At 41.5% G+C, this 16,459-nt stretch overlaps 2 protein-coding genes across 2 annotated transcripts in view; both read left to right on the top strand.

Moving 5' to 3' along the window:
* The first annotated feature begins 150 nt into the window (after positions 1-150).
* Positions 151-7,577, top strand: LOC121544700 (signal recognition particle 54 kDa protein). The gene is made up of 17 exons (XM_041854773.1): positions 151-242; positions 694-807; positions 908-1,005; positions 1,158-1,249; positions 1,335-1,419; positions 1,896-2,000; positions 2,109-2,175; positions 2,285-2,342; positions 2,558-2,708; positions 4,832-4,980; positions 5,120-5,220; positions 5,336-5,422; positions 5,577-5,650; positions 5,886-5,994; positions 6,107-6,277; positions 6,592-6,687; positions 6,971-7,577. The coding sequence occupies exons 3-17, from the start codon at positions 928-930 to the stop codon at positions 7,060-7,062; spliced, it is 1,515 nt and encodes a 504-aa protein (XP_041710707.1). The 5' UTR covers positions 151-242; positions 694-807; positions 908-927; the 3' UTR covers positions 7,063-7,577.
* Positions 7,578-8,231: 654 nt separating this feature from the next.
* The window catches only part of LOC121544699 (protein transport protein Sec23A), a 45,980-nt gene continuing 37,752 nt past the window's right edge, over positions 8,232-16,459 (top strand). The window contains exons 1-4 of the mRNA XM_041854772.2: positions 8,232-8,321; positions 9,553-9,795; positions 15,611-15,755; positions 16,131-16,447. Of these exons, the coding sequence (XP_041710706.1) occupies positions 9,575-9,795; positions 15,611-15,755; positions 16,131-16,447 (683 nt within the window). The 5' untranslated portion in view covers positions 8,232-8,321; positions 9,553-9,574. The remainder of the gene's footprint in view (positions 8,322-9,552; positions 9,796-15,610; positions 15,756-16,130; positions 16,448-16,459) is intronic.

The raw sequence follows: 16,459 nt of genomic DNA, 5'->3' as shown, positions 1-16,459 counted from the left end.
TCATTTCATGTAACTTGTATTGTAGAAATATATTGAATATTGATTTTGGCAAATTAAATGGACATGTGTTGTATAAAATTACCGTTTACTCTAAGTAGAAAAAGGACATTTCAGAAGCCCTTAAAATCCAGGCGTCACAAAGAAGTAAACATGACCCCGGAAGTAGATAGGAATTCTGGGATATTTTGGATTGAGATGACGTTCGTTTGATTGCATTTTTCAAGCCAGTTGGCAAACCTGAGGTAACGATCTTCTTTATAATTATAATAATGATAATGTAGTAGCTAGCTACTGTTTTTTAAATGTCGAAATACTAGCTAGATAGCTAGCTATCCATCGAAATTATGATGCTGTCGTTATTCGTATCATATACTCGGAGAACCACGGCCTCGCCCGAGTCTAGTTGTCGATGCTAACGTTAACTAGCTAGCTAGATAGTTTTAAAAGCTGCGTCGATGCAATTTTTACATTTACATTTAAGTCATTTATCAGACGCTCTTATCCAGAGCGACTTACAAATTGGAATCGTGTCAATATTATGTCTTCTTTACATACAAGTGTTGTATTTGTTAACTACGGTATTTTTCTAGCTAATTTATGTAGAATAATTATTGAAGAAATCCTGCCATGTTGTCTTGGCTATCTGCTAAACTAATCTCCAGATTTCACTCATTGTTTTCGTTCACTGCTCAGCTGGAAGTCAACAACGGACGTTTGATCACCAATAAGTGGCAGTGAAAGTTGTGTAGACAAGGGGGTCCGCCCTCAACATTGAAGCCGAAGAGGCCGTATTTCTCAACTGATTTTGTAAGTCCCTTTCCATAACATTTATTATCCAGCATTGAAGTGGAATAGTAGTTGGCAGTGGCAGTATGACCAAACTTACTAATCCAAATAATTTTTCCAGGTTCCACAAGACCTGCCAACATGGTGTTAGCCGATTTGGGAAGAAAAATAACCTCGGCGTTGCGATCACTGAGCAATGCCACCATCATCAATGAGGAGGTATATCTAGTACCAAATCAGACTTTTTTATTTTTTGTACAACTTTTGGCAACGTGTGGTTGTTAACTAAATAGTAGTTACATATGTTGCCAGGTTTCACCCACGCAAGAACATATGATATTTCTCATAGATAATGTCTTCTCTTTCTCTAGGTATTAAATGCCATGCTGAAAGAAGTGTGTGCTGCCCTGCTGGAAGCTGATGTCAACATCAAGTTGGTGAAGCAGCTCAGAGAAAATGTAAAGTGAGTGACATTATTCAGGAACACATTGTACTGTAGCTGAAGCTGAATTCTGTATCCTACTAATGTAATCTGTCTTTGACAACAGATCATCCATTGACCTGGAGGAGATGGCCTCTGGGCTGAACAAGAGGAGAATGATCCAGCATTCAGTGTTCAAGGAGCTCGTCAAGGTCAGTCTCATTCTCTGACGATTCTTACGTCATTGTTTGTTAGTCAGTTATTGTGTCGTGAAACTGAACGTATTATAATAGTGTTTTGTAAACTGTTTCGGTAATGTACTATACCTTCAAACCAGTCATTCCCGTCAAACAATTACCTTAATTGAACTAAGGGATCCAACAGCTGTAGTCTACCTGTATTTAAAGGTTTTGATTGCTCAGCTCAATACATAATTAGTTTCACATTAGAAGGCCTACCCTCGGACATGGATACTCAACTGATCAGTTTAGATTTCATGTGGGTTTTTGGGTGGGGGAGAAGACTTTCAGATGGCTTGTTTACACTTTTAAAGAAGCTTGTGTGGTTGGAAGAGGCACATCCCAACGTTCTCACTTCACATATTTTACAAAGATGCAATGTTTCTGTGTTAGTCGCATTTGATGCGATGGGAGTGTGTCTAAGATTTTCTGTTGTGGTTGTCTCTCAGCTGGTGGATCCAGGGGTCAAGGCTTGGACACCCACGAAGGGAAAGAACAACGTCATCATGTTTGTGGGTCTTCAGGGCAGTGGGAAAACCACAACATGTTCCAAGGTGAGCCATTCCTGGATTTCAGCCTAAAGATAAGGACATTCAGGTGGCCATTTGGCCAAAATATATTATGCCATCACTAATGTACTGTATTGAATCCCTTTTCCACAGCTGGCCTACTACTACCAAAGAAAAGGGTGGAAGACCTGTTTGATATGCGCTGACACTTTCAGAGCTGGTAAAGTTTCGTTTTCTAAATCTATCTGTTTGATATCCCTCCTCAAAATAAAGAAAATGAGCTAAAAAACAAACAAAGTCAACAACAACCGTTTTTTATGTGTGTGCAGGTGCCTTCGATCAGTTGAAGCAAAATGCAACAAAAGCCAGAATTCCATTCTATGGAAGGTATGTATGCTTTGCATTTGGTCGCTTCTCATATGTATGTGATGCATCTCATCAAGTAATTTTTTAGTGATATTAGATTTTTATGCTAATGTAAAAGGTAAGGAGCCTTGCACAAGCTTTGGCAGCTTGATGTGTAAATACACCCCCTGGACAGGATGCTAGTCTATCGCAGGGCCTTGCCTGCATACAGTACACTAACGTTGTTAAATCCACAGTTACACAGAGATGGACCCTGTCGTCATAGCTGCGGAAGGTGTGGAAAAGTTCAAAAATGAGAGCTTTGAAATAATCATTGTTGATACCAGTGGCCGACACAAGCAAGAAGATTCCCTTTTTGAGGAGATGTTGCAGGTTTCCAATGCAGTGGTAAGTAGTATTTTTGCGCCACTGTAATCATTTAAATCTGTGAACCATCCAGGGCCCTTCAATGTCATCAATACAGTCAACTAATGCAAACATAATCTCTGGGGACATTTGTATCTCTCTGCCAGCCTGAGCTTTTGATAGTCCATTATAAAATGTACAGTGCATTCGGAAAGTATTCAGACCCCTTGGCTTTTTCCACATCTTGTTACATTTTGCCTTATTCTAAAATTGATTACAATTTATATTTTTTTCCTCCTCAATCTACACACAATACCCCATAATGACGAAGCGAAAACAGGTTATTATTCTTTTGTGCAAATGTATTAACAGAAATACCTTATTTACATAAGTATTCAGACCCATCGCTATGAGACTCAAAATTTAGCTCAGGTGCATCCTGTTTCCATTGATCATCCTTGATGTTTTTACAACTTGATTGGAGTCTACCTGTGGTAAATTCAATTGATTGGACATGATTTGGAAAGGCACACACCTGTCTATATAAGTTGCCATGGTTGACAGTGCATGTCTGAGCAAAAACTAAGCGATGAGGTCGAAGGAATTGTCCATAGAGCTCTGAGACAGGATTGTGTCGAGGCACAGATCTGGGGAAGGGTACCAAAACATTTCTTTAGCATTGAAGATCTCCAAGAACACAGTTGCCTCATCATAATTAAGTGGAAGAAGTTTGGAATCACCAAGACTCTTCCTAGAGCTGGCCGCCCGGCCAAACTGAGTAATCGGGGGAGAAGGGCCTTGGTCAGGGAGGTGACCAAGAACCTGATGGTCACTCTGACAGAGCTCCAGAGTTCCTCTGTGGAGATGGGAGAACCTTCCAGAAGGAAAACCATCTCTGCAGCACTCCACCAATCAGGCCTTTATGGTAGAGTGGCCAGACGGAAGTCAATTTATTTTTAATTTTTTAGCCATTTAGCAGACGCTCTTATCCAGAGCGACTTAGAGTTAGTGAGTGCATACATTGTTTTATTTTTCATACTATACTGGCCCCCCGTGGGTTTCGAACCCACAACCCTGGCGTTGCAAACGCCATGCTCTACCAACTGAGCTACATCCCTGCCGGCCACTCCCTCCCCTCCCCTGGACCAATTGTGCGCTGCCCCATGGGTCTCCCGGTCGCGGCCGGCTACGACAGAGCCTGGATTCGAACCAGGATCTCTAGTGGCACAGCTAGCACTGCGATGCAGTGCCTTAGACCACTGCGCCACTCGGGAGACATTCCTCAGTAAAAGGCACATGACAGCCCGCTTGGAGTTTGCCAAAAGGCACTTAAAGGACTCTGACCATGAGAAACAAGATTCTCTGATCTGATGAAACCAAAATTGAACTCTTTGGCCTGAATGCCAAGCGTCACGTCTGGAGGAAACCTGCCACCATTCCTACGGTGAAGCATGGTGGTGGCAGCATCATGCTGTGGGGATGTTTTTCAGCGGCAGGTACTGGGAGACTAGTCAGGATCGAGGGAAAGATAAACGGCGCAAAGTACAGAGAGATCCTTGATGAAAACCTGCTCCAGAGCGCTCAGGACCTCAGACTGGGGCGAAGGTTCACCTTCCAACAGGACAATGACCCTAAGCACACAGCCAAGACAATGCAGGAGTGGCTTCGGGACAAGTCTCTGAATGTCCTTGAGTGGCCCAGCCAGAGCCCGGACTTTAACCCGATCGAACATCTCTGGAGTGACCTGAAAATAGCCGTGCAGCGACGCTCCCCATCCAAGCTGACAGAGCTTGAGAGGATCTGCTGAGAAGAATGGGAGAAACTTCCCAAATTCAGGTGTGCCAAGGTTGTAGTATCATACCCAAGAAGACTCGAGGCTGTAATCGTTGCCAAAGGTGCTGCAACAAAGTACTGAGTAAAGAGTCTGAATACTTATGTAAATGTGATATTTCCGTTTTTTATTTGTAATACATTTGCAAACATTTATGAAAACCTGTTTTGCTTTGTCATTATGGGGTAGATTGATGAGGGGGGGGAACAATTTAATCAATTTTAGAGTAAGGCTGTAACATAACAAAATGTGGAAAAAGTCAAAGGGTCTGAATACTTTCCGAATGCACTGTATTGCTTTAGATAAAGTGCATGCATGTTTCTATTTCCTCCAGCAACCCGACAACATTGTGTACGTGATGGATGCCTCCATTGGCCAAGCTTGCGAAGCCCAGGCTAAGGCCTTCAAAGACAAAGTAGAAGTTGCGTCCGTCATAGTGACAAAGCTGGATGGTCACGCCAAAGGTGGTGGCGCTCTCAGTGCGTAAGTAAATGGCACTCTTTGCTTTGACAATTTATCCAAGTAATGGTGAACTGAGTTTCCTTACTACTGCAGAATTCATTAACTCAATGATAATCCTGATGGTTAGGTAATGTTTCATACTCATGTTGCCTTTTTATAGAGTGGCTGCTACTAAGAGTCCCATAATTTTCATTGGTACTGGAGAACACATTGACGACTTAGAACCATTTAAGACACAACCCTTCATCAGCAAGCTACTGGGTAAGCTGTTTTTTCCCTTTTTGAATAATGGATCATCATAAGAGGTCACATTACATTTAGTTTTACCCATTTTGTACAACCTGTATTGAATGAGTTGTGTGTATTTTGTCCTCAGGCATGGGAGACATTGAAGGTTTGATAGACAAAGTCAATGAACTCAAGCTGGATGACAACGAGGAGTTGATTGACAAGCTGAAACATGGTGAGAATGAGATCATCAGCTGACATACTTGTAATATAGGCCCCATATCATAACTGACATACAGTATGCATATGCTCTGCAGTCTATAACACAGTTATACATTGTTATGTGGTATGGTTTTTTAAGCTTCTTCTAATCACCATTTGCACCACAGGTCAGTTCACTCTCCGAGACATGTACGAGCAGTTTCAGAACATCATGAAGATGGGACCATTCGGCCAGATCATGGTAAGTAAGCGGCAACCAGAATAACTATAGGGAGAAAAATTAAGGTCCCCCATATGGCTACATACTATAGATGAAACAAGAAGAATGTCAACGTTTCAGCACAACGCCCTTTCGAAACAATCTCAGCTGTATCCCCTCTTCTTGTTTTACCTAACAATATTTTATATTGTTCTGGTCACGAATGGGATGTATTGAAAGATGACAATGCTAATCTTACTTCTGTTAATGTCACAAGGGTATGATCCCAGGCTTCGGAACAGACTTCATGAGCAAAGGCAACGAGCAGGAGTCCATGGCCAGGTTGAAGAAACTCATGACAATTATGGACAGCATGAACGACCAAGGTAAAGATGTAATCCGCTTTCATCAATAAGCAACAGTAAGTGACAAACAAAAGGGTTATACAAGATGCGTACATGTTTTCCTCACTGTGGTTTCTTTCTTTGGTTTTTGCAGAACTTGACAACAAAGACGGTGCAAAGCTCTTCAGCAAGGGGCCGAACCGAATCGCCAGAGTGGCGCGCGGTTCAGGGGTCGCCACCAGGGATGTCCAGGAGCTGCTCACCCAGTACACCAAGTTCGCCCAGATGGTGAAGAAGATGGGTGGCATCAAGGGCCTGTTCAAAGGTATGCACTTCTTGGATGCATCTTAAAACATTACTAGCTGTCAAGTCCTTGCTTCCTCCGTCCTTGTTTCCTCCATTTCCCTCCTCCCCTCTCAAAGCGCATTAGAGGAGGTCTGAGGGAAGGACCTTGGATCCTCTCCTCCAATGCACTGTGAGGGGAGGAATAGAGGAAACCAGGACAGAGGAAGCAAGGATTTCATGCCTAGTCACGTTTTCAGCCTTGAAACGGAAGCACTGGTCCAATTACACAATTTTGCGTTCATCAAGTAACAGGCTATGTCTCTAAATTATTTTTGCAATTTTACGCGTTTGCAGGTGGTGATATGTCCAAGAATGTCAACCCCTCTCAGATGGCTAAGTTGAACCAACAGATGGCAAAGATGATGGATCCAAGGGTTCTCCACCATATGGGTAGGCTTGACTTTCACTTCCATTACAATAAGTCATGTCACATTTCCCAAACTTCCTTTTGTTACTTTACTTTGAGCATGGTCGGTCCAAACGTAATGACATAGATGTGATATAGTGTATGTTTGAGATAGGCTGCACAGAATCTCTGATCTACAAATCACCTTGCACTTCAAATAATCTCTCATTATTGGATGAAGTTTAGCGATTCTGTGCCTCTCCGCCTTGCTCTAGAGTTGAACTGATCCCCCTGAAACACGCTGATTATTGTTTGTCTCCTCTGCAGGTGGAATGTCTGGTCTCCAGTCCATGATGAGACAGTTCCAACAGGGTGCAGCTGGCAACGCCAAAGGAATGATGGGATTCAACAACATGTGAACCACTGAGCCTGAACCCAGCTAAATAAAAGGTTGTCATTTGGATTTAGCGAGAAGGTGTGAGGAGTTTTGATTTAGCAAGGAATGGAGAATATTTAGCAAAAAGGAGAGGACAGTTATTTTGCCTCCGTAATATAATTAATTAAGATGTTTGTGTATAAAACTATGCAGAGGCTTATTTACTTGTCAGGATAAATCAAAATAAGTTCTGTGATTTTACACTAATTGTAAATGAGGCACAAAAGATGCTTAAATAGTGGGATCATGATGCTTGTCCTGGGTTATGTTCATTAAGCACCAAAAGGAAGAACTTAAACCGGGAGTCACTACTTGGACTTGTCCAATAAGATACCCACAGTTTTATTTGTATTTTTTATTGCAAAACAATTTAAAATGTTTTCCGGTGTGCCCTAATGAACACAACCCTGATTTGGAGATGTTGCAAAGATATGCTGAAATTAGTTGGACATTTTTTTTTGTCATAATGTAATAAATTTTATTGCAATGTTTTAAAAAGCCAGTTTTCTTTTCTTTCATAGTTTGGTAGATCAATGATTGTCATAGTTGTCAATCATAGTTATCGCTCTATCAATAAAACTTGTCAAAGATTAGACCACATACTTTAATAGACAGTACTAGTATGAGCTACCTATGACTATTGAAACGTGTTATTGTTGGGGCACTGCATTTCAAAGGAAAGTGAGCAGAAAATGTGCATAAAACTACTGATATTCATGTTGATTTATGTGGTGTTGATCACATACAGTGCTTAACTTGGGCAGGAGATCACTGGAGCGGAGTACCAGCACCTCTTATAGAATATTAGCTCAAAAGTATTGCAGAGTTTATGCATCTACATATAAACAGTACCTGCCCTGAAAATGAGTAATGGCATCTATTTCAGGCCAAGTTAAGCACTTCACATATTTAATTTATTCAAAAGGAAATGTTTAACCAAGAGTCTCCTATCAGTCCAATAAACAGAAAACGTCTTATTTAGGTAATTCTCTCGTTTGGATCAAAGCCAGACAGGTAAAAAAATGTACTGTTGAAAATAAATAAGAAAATGATTAAAGCTAGTTAACTCTGTCATGAAGCTGTCCTTAAAACTATTTTTGGTGAGGCCCTATGATTGGACACCTTGACGTGGCATTACTTTCCGCAGCCATGTTGTTTGCTACGTTGTCAGCCTATGTTGTGCGGGGCGCTGTTCACTGTGGCAACAGTACGTAGCAGAGTGAACCAGTCTGAGGATATCAGGTAAATATTCCAAATATGCTACTATTTGCTGTAAATATTGACTAAGACATATCTTTGGGATATGTGTATTTCGTAATGTATTTTGGATGTAATGTTTCTTAACTGACAAGTTACAGTAGTGTGGCGGTTAGCTATCCGAGCAGGACGATTAATTTTTTGCACATTGCATTGGCATTCGCCGGTGGGTCCGCTAGATCTGTAACTAAATTAGATAGCTAGCTGGTTGCTAACATGGTGAACACTATTTCTTTTAGTTAGCTAGCGTGTCTACTTTTGGCTTTGGCTGTCTTTTTTTGGGATGGGATTTTCTCCCCTGAAATCTATTGAACAATTGTAATTGTTTTTGGCGTGCCCTTGTTAGCTACTGTATCTAGCTAATGTTGTTGTAGAGAGACTGGATGTTCATTCAATCAAAATAGCTTTGCTGGTAATCCAGCATCCGTTTGTAAAGCCTGTTGATTGATTCACCATTTGTATTTATAATGGATCCCAACTACTCTTCCTGGGGTCCAAACACATTAAGGCACTTACATCACACATAAAACAGTACATGATATAACATTAATACACCACGTCATATCTACAATACAAAATGTGTAATACCACCATACAACAATATTACAATGTACGTGTGTGTAGAGTGCCCGTGTCTGTGTTTGATTGATTCAGGTCAGCTACCTAACTAGCTAGATTAAAGCCCAGTACAGTGAGTGTTTCCATTTTGAAAGACCTTTAACTATAAAGGAATTGTGAACATTTGCATCTGATAGAATCTCATCAATTCAAATATTTTGACATCAGGAGACGGCAAAGGTTAGTGATGGTTTAATACAATTAGCTTACTACTAGCTAGCACAACTATGCATACACTTTTATTCAGATTCAGTGTGTTTTCAAAGTAAATTATTTTAAACACTTTGATCAGACAGTGGGTGAAGAAGTGGGTCACAGTCAGGATCATATTCTGTACTTTAGCCTAGTTCTAGCCATGACTTTTAGACCCAATTTTTTGCCCCATTTAGAAGTAAGCCAGAATTTCCCATAGCATAGGTTACATCATATTTGGCTGCATTTTCTCTGCCCGTTTATTGATATGACACATTCAACTCATTGCAGTGCAGTGGACTATTATATAATTAATGCTATGTTGAAATATCAAATGGAATCATGACCATAAATTGTATAGCCTATATTGCTATAACATGCAGACACTCCTTTCTCTCCTTCTCAGTCTGTAGTTCTCATAGGGTGCTATGGCGACCTTCCCGGAGTTTATTGCCCAGAATGAGGAGCGTGATGGGGTGCGTTTCAGCTGGAACGTCTGGCCCTCTAGTCGTCTGGAGGCCACCCGCATGGTGGTCCCCGTGGCCTCATTGTTCACCCCCCTGAAGGAGCGCCCAGACTTGCCCCCCATCCAGTATGAGCCTGTGCTGTGTAGCAGGGCGACCTGCCGCGCTGTCCTCAACCCGCTCTGGTAAGTGAGACAACAATCCTTTTTCACTTTAGTATTTTTCACGTTTCAAATAAAGCAGATATACACTACACTCGGTGGCCCATTTATTAGATACACCCATCTAGTACTGGGTTGGACCCCCCCACCCCCCTTTGGCTCCAGAACAGCCTGAATTATTCGGGGCATGGAAACGTTGCTCAATTGGTATCAAGGGATCTAATGTGTGCCAGGAAAACATTCCCCACACCATTACACCACCACCACCAGCCTGTACCATTGACACCAGGCAGGATGGGGCCATGGACTCATGCTGCTTATACCAAATCCTGACTCTGCCATCAACAACAGGAACCGGGATTCGTCGGACCAGGCAATGTTTCTCCACTCCTCAATTGTCCAGTTTTGGTGATTGCGTGCCCACTGGAGCCGCTTCTTCTTGTTTTTAGCTGATAGGAGTGGAACCCGGTGTGATCATCTGCTGCAATAGCCCATCCGTGACAAGGACCGACTAGTTGTGCGTTCTGCACACGCCTGTTGTTTGCCGCTGTTATTTGCCTGTTTGTGGCCCACCTGTTAGCTTGCACGATTCTTGCCATTCTCCTTAGACCTCTCTCATCAACGAGCTGTTTTCGCCCACAGGACTGCCGCTGAATGGATGTTTTTTGTTTGTCGCACCATTCTCGGTAAACCCTAGAGACTGTCGTGCGTAAAAAGCCCAGGAGGCCGGCCGTTTCTGAGATACTGGAACCAGCGCGCCTGGCATCGACGATCATTCCATGCTCAAATTCGTTTAGGTCACTCGTTTTGCCCATTCTAACGTTCAATCAAACAGTAACTGGATGCCTGTCTGCTTTATATAGCAAGCCACGGCCACGCGACTCATTATCTGTAGGAGCTAACTATTTTTGTGAACAGGGTGGCTTACCTAATAAACTGGCCACTGAGTGTATAAATGCCTTGTACATTTTGGTGATTGTGCTCCAAATCTTTTGAATTTTTCACTGGAACAAAGCAGCATTCCCTATTCCAGGGGTCTCCAACAGGTCGATCACTAGCTACCAGTAGCTCGCAGACCACCTATGAGTAGCTTGCCAAGCAATTCTGAAAGTACATGCAATTTTGTCATAAACAAACTGTCATAAACAAATCTACCAAGTATCAAGACACCGAAAACTCCCAGCTACTATCTAACCAACGCAACATTGACATTATCCCACCACTGGTTAGCCACTATTGGCTTATAAAGCCAATATCTGCCAATTAATTTCCAGCAATATTGTCCCTTTCTGTCTGTGTAGTGCAGGCGTTTGTCTATCACTCCGGGTGTAGCCAGTAGGGATGGGTCGTTCGCGAACAAACGGCTCTTTTTGAACGGCTCTTTTTGGTGAACGTCGGGGACCAAATCCCTGATTTGCATACTTTTTCTATTGCTTTTTGAGCTCCAGACATCGATTATCTGCAGATAAATTATAAAAACATTCTCTGAAGATGGTAATTCCTCAGTGCAGAAACAATATAGTGAGGAGAGTGCCTCATTCTGTTCCACACTAATTTCTTTAGTCTGTAAAATTTGGCTCCCAAGAGCCGTTTGGGAGCCAAATGATCCGGCTCACAGAAAATACTCGGAATGCCCATCACTAGCAGTTGATGTGATAACCGTCTTGTGGGTTGACAGAAAAACTTTCCCCAAAACCTTCTCAATTAAATGTTAAATGCAAAGTAGGCTTCCCTGGCAAAAGTATATCATGAGTAAATATATCATTTGTATCTATTTGTTATTTGAAAACTTTGCCATGAAATGAGCAGCAACAGTACAGAACCATCGCTAGACCGGCACATTAGATGACACACTAGATGCGCAATTAAAGGGGAATTGTTTTTTTCCAGACCCCCTTCTCATGTGATTTAAGCATTGACATCGACTCGGAACATCCAATTTTGTTTTTTCTCTAAGAACAATTGTAATTTTGAGAGTGAAATAAATTAAATCTAAAACCAGGAAAAATAAAACTGAGAGCATCATTTGGGGAGAAAAAAACACAGATTTTATAGGGCCCCCTTAGAGTTTTTTTAATTAATCATTATTTTACCTGGTACAGTACCAGTCAAAAGTTTGGACACACCTACTCATTCAAGGGTTTTTCTTTATTTTTACCATTTTCTACATTATAGATTAATAGTGAAGACATCAATACTATGAAATAACACATATGGAATCATGTAGTAACCCAAAAAGAGTTAAACAAATACAAATATATTTTAGATTCTTCAAATAGCCACCCTTTGCCTTGATGACAGCTTTGCACACTCTTGGCATTCTCTCAACCAGCTTCACCTGGAATGCTTTTCCAACAGTCTTGAAGGAGTTTCCACGTATGCTGAGCACTTGTTGGCTGCTTTTCCTTCACTCTGCGGTCCAACTCATCCAAAACCATCTCAATTGGGTTGAGGTCAGGTGATTGTGGAGGCCAGGTCATCTGATGCAGCACTCCATCACTCTCTTTCTTGGTCAAATAGCCCTTACACAGCCTGGAGGTGTTGGGTCATTGTCCTGTTGAAAAACAAATGATAGTCCCACTAAGCGCAAACCAGATGGGATGGCGTATCGCTGCAGAATGCTGTGGTAGCCATGTTGGTTAAGTGTGCCTTGAATTCTAAATAAATCACAGACAGTGTCACCAGTAAAGCACCCCCACACCATCACACCTCCTCCTCCATGCTTCACGGTGGGAACCACACATGCGTAGATCATCTGTTCACCTACTCTGCGTCTCACAAAGACACGGCGGTTGGAGCCAAAAATCCATTCATGTGGCAGTCCTCATGAGAGCCAGTTTCATCATAGCGCTTTATGGTTTTTGCGACTGCACTTTCAAAGTTCTTGAAATGTTCCGTATTGACTGACCTTCATGTCTTAAAGTAATGATGGACTGTCGTTTCTCTTTGCTTATTTGAGCTGTTCTTGCCGTAATATGGACTTTTACCAAATAGGGCTATCTTCTGTATACCACCCCTACCTTGTCACAACACAACTAATTGGCTCAAATGCATTAAGAAGGAAAGAAATTCCACAAATTAACTTTTAACAAGGCACGCCTGTTAATTGAAATGCGCTCCAGGTGACTACCTCATGAAGGTGGTTGAGAGAATGCCAAGAGTGTGCAAAGCTGTCATCAAGGCAAAGGGTGGCTACTTCTGTGGTCCTCTGTAGCTCAATTGGTAGAGCATGGCGCTTGTAACGCCAGGGTAGTGGGTTCGATCCCCGGGACCACCCATACGTAAAAATGTATGCACACATGACTGTAAGTCGCTTTGGATAAAAGCGTCTGCGAAATGGCATATTATATTATTTATATATTATTATATTATACTTGGAAGAATCTGAAATCTAAAATATATTTTGATTTGTTGAACACTTTTTTGGTTACTACATGATTCCATATGTGTTATTACATAGTTTTTATGTCTTCACTATTATTCTACAATGTAGAAAATAGTAAAAATAAAGAAAAACTCTGGAATGAGTATGTGTGTCCAACCTTTTGACTGGTACTGTATATTGACAGAAAACATAGTGTACAATAGAAAGTAGTGCACTAAGAACCCGGGGAAGAGTTGTAGAGGAGAGGAGAAGAAAGCGCCAATTTAAAAGCTAGACAAAAATGAGTAGGTCACAAAGTTTCATTTTGTAAAATTAGCACTCATGCTAGAAAAGGTTGGAGACCCCTGCCCTATTCTATTTTTCCTCATTCATGACTTATAGCCTACTCCTCAATTTGTAGCCTAACTGTAATCAGGTGATTTGCACATATCCTCAGTCTTCAGAAGGTTCACATGTACTGTTTAAATAATTGTAGCCTGGGGGCATTTCCATCTAAAAGGACCCATGACCACCAACATGTGAAGTTCATAGGAGCATGTCAAATTGGGTTTCAAATGAAAGCCAAGAGTCTATATGTTTGAGAAATTAAGGCATATAAAAATGTGGAATAAGCAAAGGCTTTGATTTCTGGTCAAAAATAAAGAAAAGGGGTCTACCAGAAAGTCTTAAAAGGTATTAGAAATACATCAAAACACAATAATGTTGAAGTAAAGACCCCTCCCAACTGATATCAACTCTTATATTTAGTTTTGGATAAATTATTTGCCTTCTGTAAGATTAAGAAACATTGCCTTGTGCTTTGTAATTCCGTTACCAAAAATCCACATCTTTAAGATATTTCCTAATTTCTATCCCTCGTGAGGAGGGAGGATAATGAAAGTTCACAGAAGTAACAAGTAAAGGTAGACCTACCAATTTAGTTATAGTGTTTTTACTGAAATCAAAGTTTGTTTATGAATTGTTAATTGATTAAAACTCGTAATTCTGTTACCAAATCAGTAACGGAATTACTGCAATTGAATTGGCTACAATGGGAAATCATAGTAGTCACAAACCACAGTTAGGTCACCTGCTACTGTCCTCACTTCCACTGGCATACTGTTATGTTCAGCTCATAGGGTCACCTGCTACTGTCCTCCCTTCCACTGGCAGACTGTTATGTTCAGCTCATAACAGTTTTTTTCTTCTCTTTCTGTCGTCTGGTTGTCAAAGCAAGACTGTGAAAAGAGTCTGTACAACCCTTCCCTCCCTCTCTCGCTGCCGCTCTCTCTCTTTTCTCTCCATTTAATGTCACCTCTCCCGGCTCTTTCTGACAGTGGTTCGAAAACCTTGGGCCGCGGGGGGCTGATGTGGTCTTGTTTGGGGGATGAGCTCATTACAATAATAGCCAGTGTGTAGAATAATACCCAAATATGCAAAAGAAGGATATTGCATATTTCTACCTTTTTGTGTACCTATTCAGGATACATCACCATGAAGAGAATAATATTCATATCCATAATTATGCATTTCTGTATAGTACAGATCAGGGAACCATGATGTCTTTCGGTTACTGTAATTCTGTTACCGGATGTCAACCCACTTCACCTACTAGTTGAATAACCAAAATACTGTATATTTTTTCAAACTCAATGTGTCATGCCATAGCTGACACCCCATTCTTTCTGCAGACATCTTTGAATCGTAATTCAGAGCAGATATTTAAGAGCTTTTGGAAAACGTGGTCGCATAAAAAATGGAGGGACATTTTACCGTAATTCCGTTACCAAACTTTGCATCTGCACAGTTCTTCCAGTAAATGTGTTTGTGAATTTTTCTGTGTACATTTTTCTTCGTAGTCCTTGTGCATGGAGTTGTATTGTTTGTTAAACTTAGAAATCAATGTTTATTGTTGAAAAATATGAGTCAAAGCGTAATTCTGTTACCATGGAATGGTCCCTTAACTGTGTGGTCATTCTCTCACAGATTTGTACCACTCTTATCAATTTGTGTCTTGTTAGCAGTTGATGTTATTCTTCAATAACACAGACCCCAAAGCAAATCAGAGGGAGAAAAATGTATTTATTAAAAGAGAACAAATCATAGTTGTTATGCTGGAAAGTAGATGGTAGATGTTCATTCTTCCCTGTCCTCAATGTTTCTCCACTGAACAAAGAGACAGGATGTAGTTTATAGCCTCAAGCCTAGCATGTGGCTGACCAATTAGAATTCCTTGCAATACAATTGGGCCAATGGCCAAACCCCCAAGTATCCTGTTTCAGGCTCAATGTATAGACAATTTGGACCAATGAGAACTTGCCACATGTAGCTGAGTCCCTGGTTGGAACCCCTACACAGATTCTAAACAATGTTGAACTGAAAAACAACTATTTCCATTGATCGTTAATTCCCTCTTGACCTTTAGTCCTCTGCGTTGTGTATTTATCTTCAAATATTCTTACACTCTCAACCTAGCCAAGTGGATTACGGAGCCAAACTGTGGGCTTGCAACTTCTGCTATCAGAGAAATCAGTTTCCACCTACCTATGCTGGGATATCAGAGGTCAACCAGCCAGCTGAGCTGCTGCCACAGTTCTCCACCATTGAATATGTTGTCCAGGTAAGGTTTCTATTTGATCGATGCTGGATTCTCGAATTGTTATACAGTATTTTGATTTATCTCAATTTGATCAGTTTTATAGTAGTGTTCAACAGCATTCAGATCAGATCTCATCTTTCCTACAAATCTGTGTTATTTCGTTTTCATATAGTACATTAAAACAAGGCCTATGATGGATATCTCACACACCTTGTTCATTTTACTTGAAAACCATTTTGTCCTTTTTTATTAGTCCACCTTAAAATGAGTTTACTATCCCCCTGGCCCCCACAGAGAGGTGAAAATGAAACCGTCACTCATCTGTTGGATTCTAGCATCCTTTCACTGTTTTATGCAATAGGATAGTTGACCAGGTTCTCTCTCTTTACCCTGCAGAGAGGTCCCCAGATGCCTCTGGTCTTCCTGTACGTGGTGGACACCTGCATGGAGGATGAAGACCTGCAGGCCCTGAAGGAGTCCTTACAGATGTCCCTGTCCTTGCTGCCTCCTGCGGCCCTGGTGGGCCTCATCACCTTCGGACGCATGATCCAAGTCCATGAGCTGGGCTGCGATGGCATCTCCAAGAGCTACGTCTTCAGAGGAACCAAAGACCTTAACGCCAAGCAGCTGCAGGAGATGCTGGGCTTGACCAAACCCACTGCTGCACAGGCAGGACGGGGACCACAAGCTCCACAGCCCCCCCTCTCCAACAGGTAAACCACTCT

The sequence above is a fragment of the Coregonus clupeaformis genome, chromosome 29 (assembly GCF_020615455.1).
Source record: "Coregonus clupeaformis isolate EN_2021a chromosome 29, ASM2061545v1, whole genome shotgun sequence".
NCBI classification, from domain to species: Eukaryota; Metazoa; Chordata; class Actinopteri; order Salmoniformes; family Salmonidae; genus Coregonus; species Coregonus clupeaformis.
This window is presented reverse-complemented; position numbering and strand designations above follow the sequence as displayed.

Coding starts and splice junctions, on each gene's coding strand:
- LOC121544700 (XM_041854773.1), top strand. CDS start 928: ATGGTGTTAGCCGATTTGGGAAGAAAAATAACCTCGGCGTTGCGATCA. Junction 1,420..1,895: donor TGTTCAAGGAGCTCGTCAAG/GTCAGTCTCATT, acceptor GTTGTCTCTCAG/CTGGTGGATCCAGGGGTCAA. Junction 2,001..2,108: donor AAACCACAACATGTTCCAAG/GTGAGCCATTCC, acceptor CCTTTTCCACAG/CTGGCCTACTACTACCAAAG.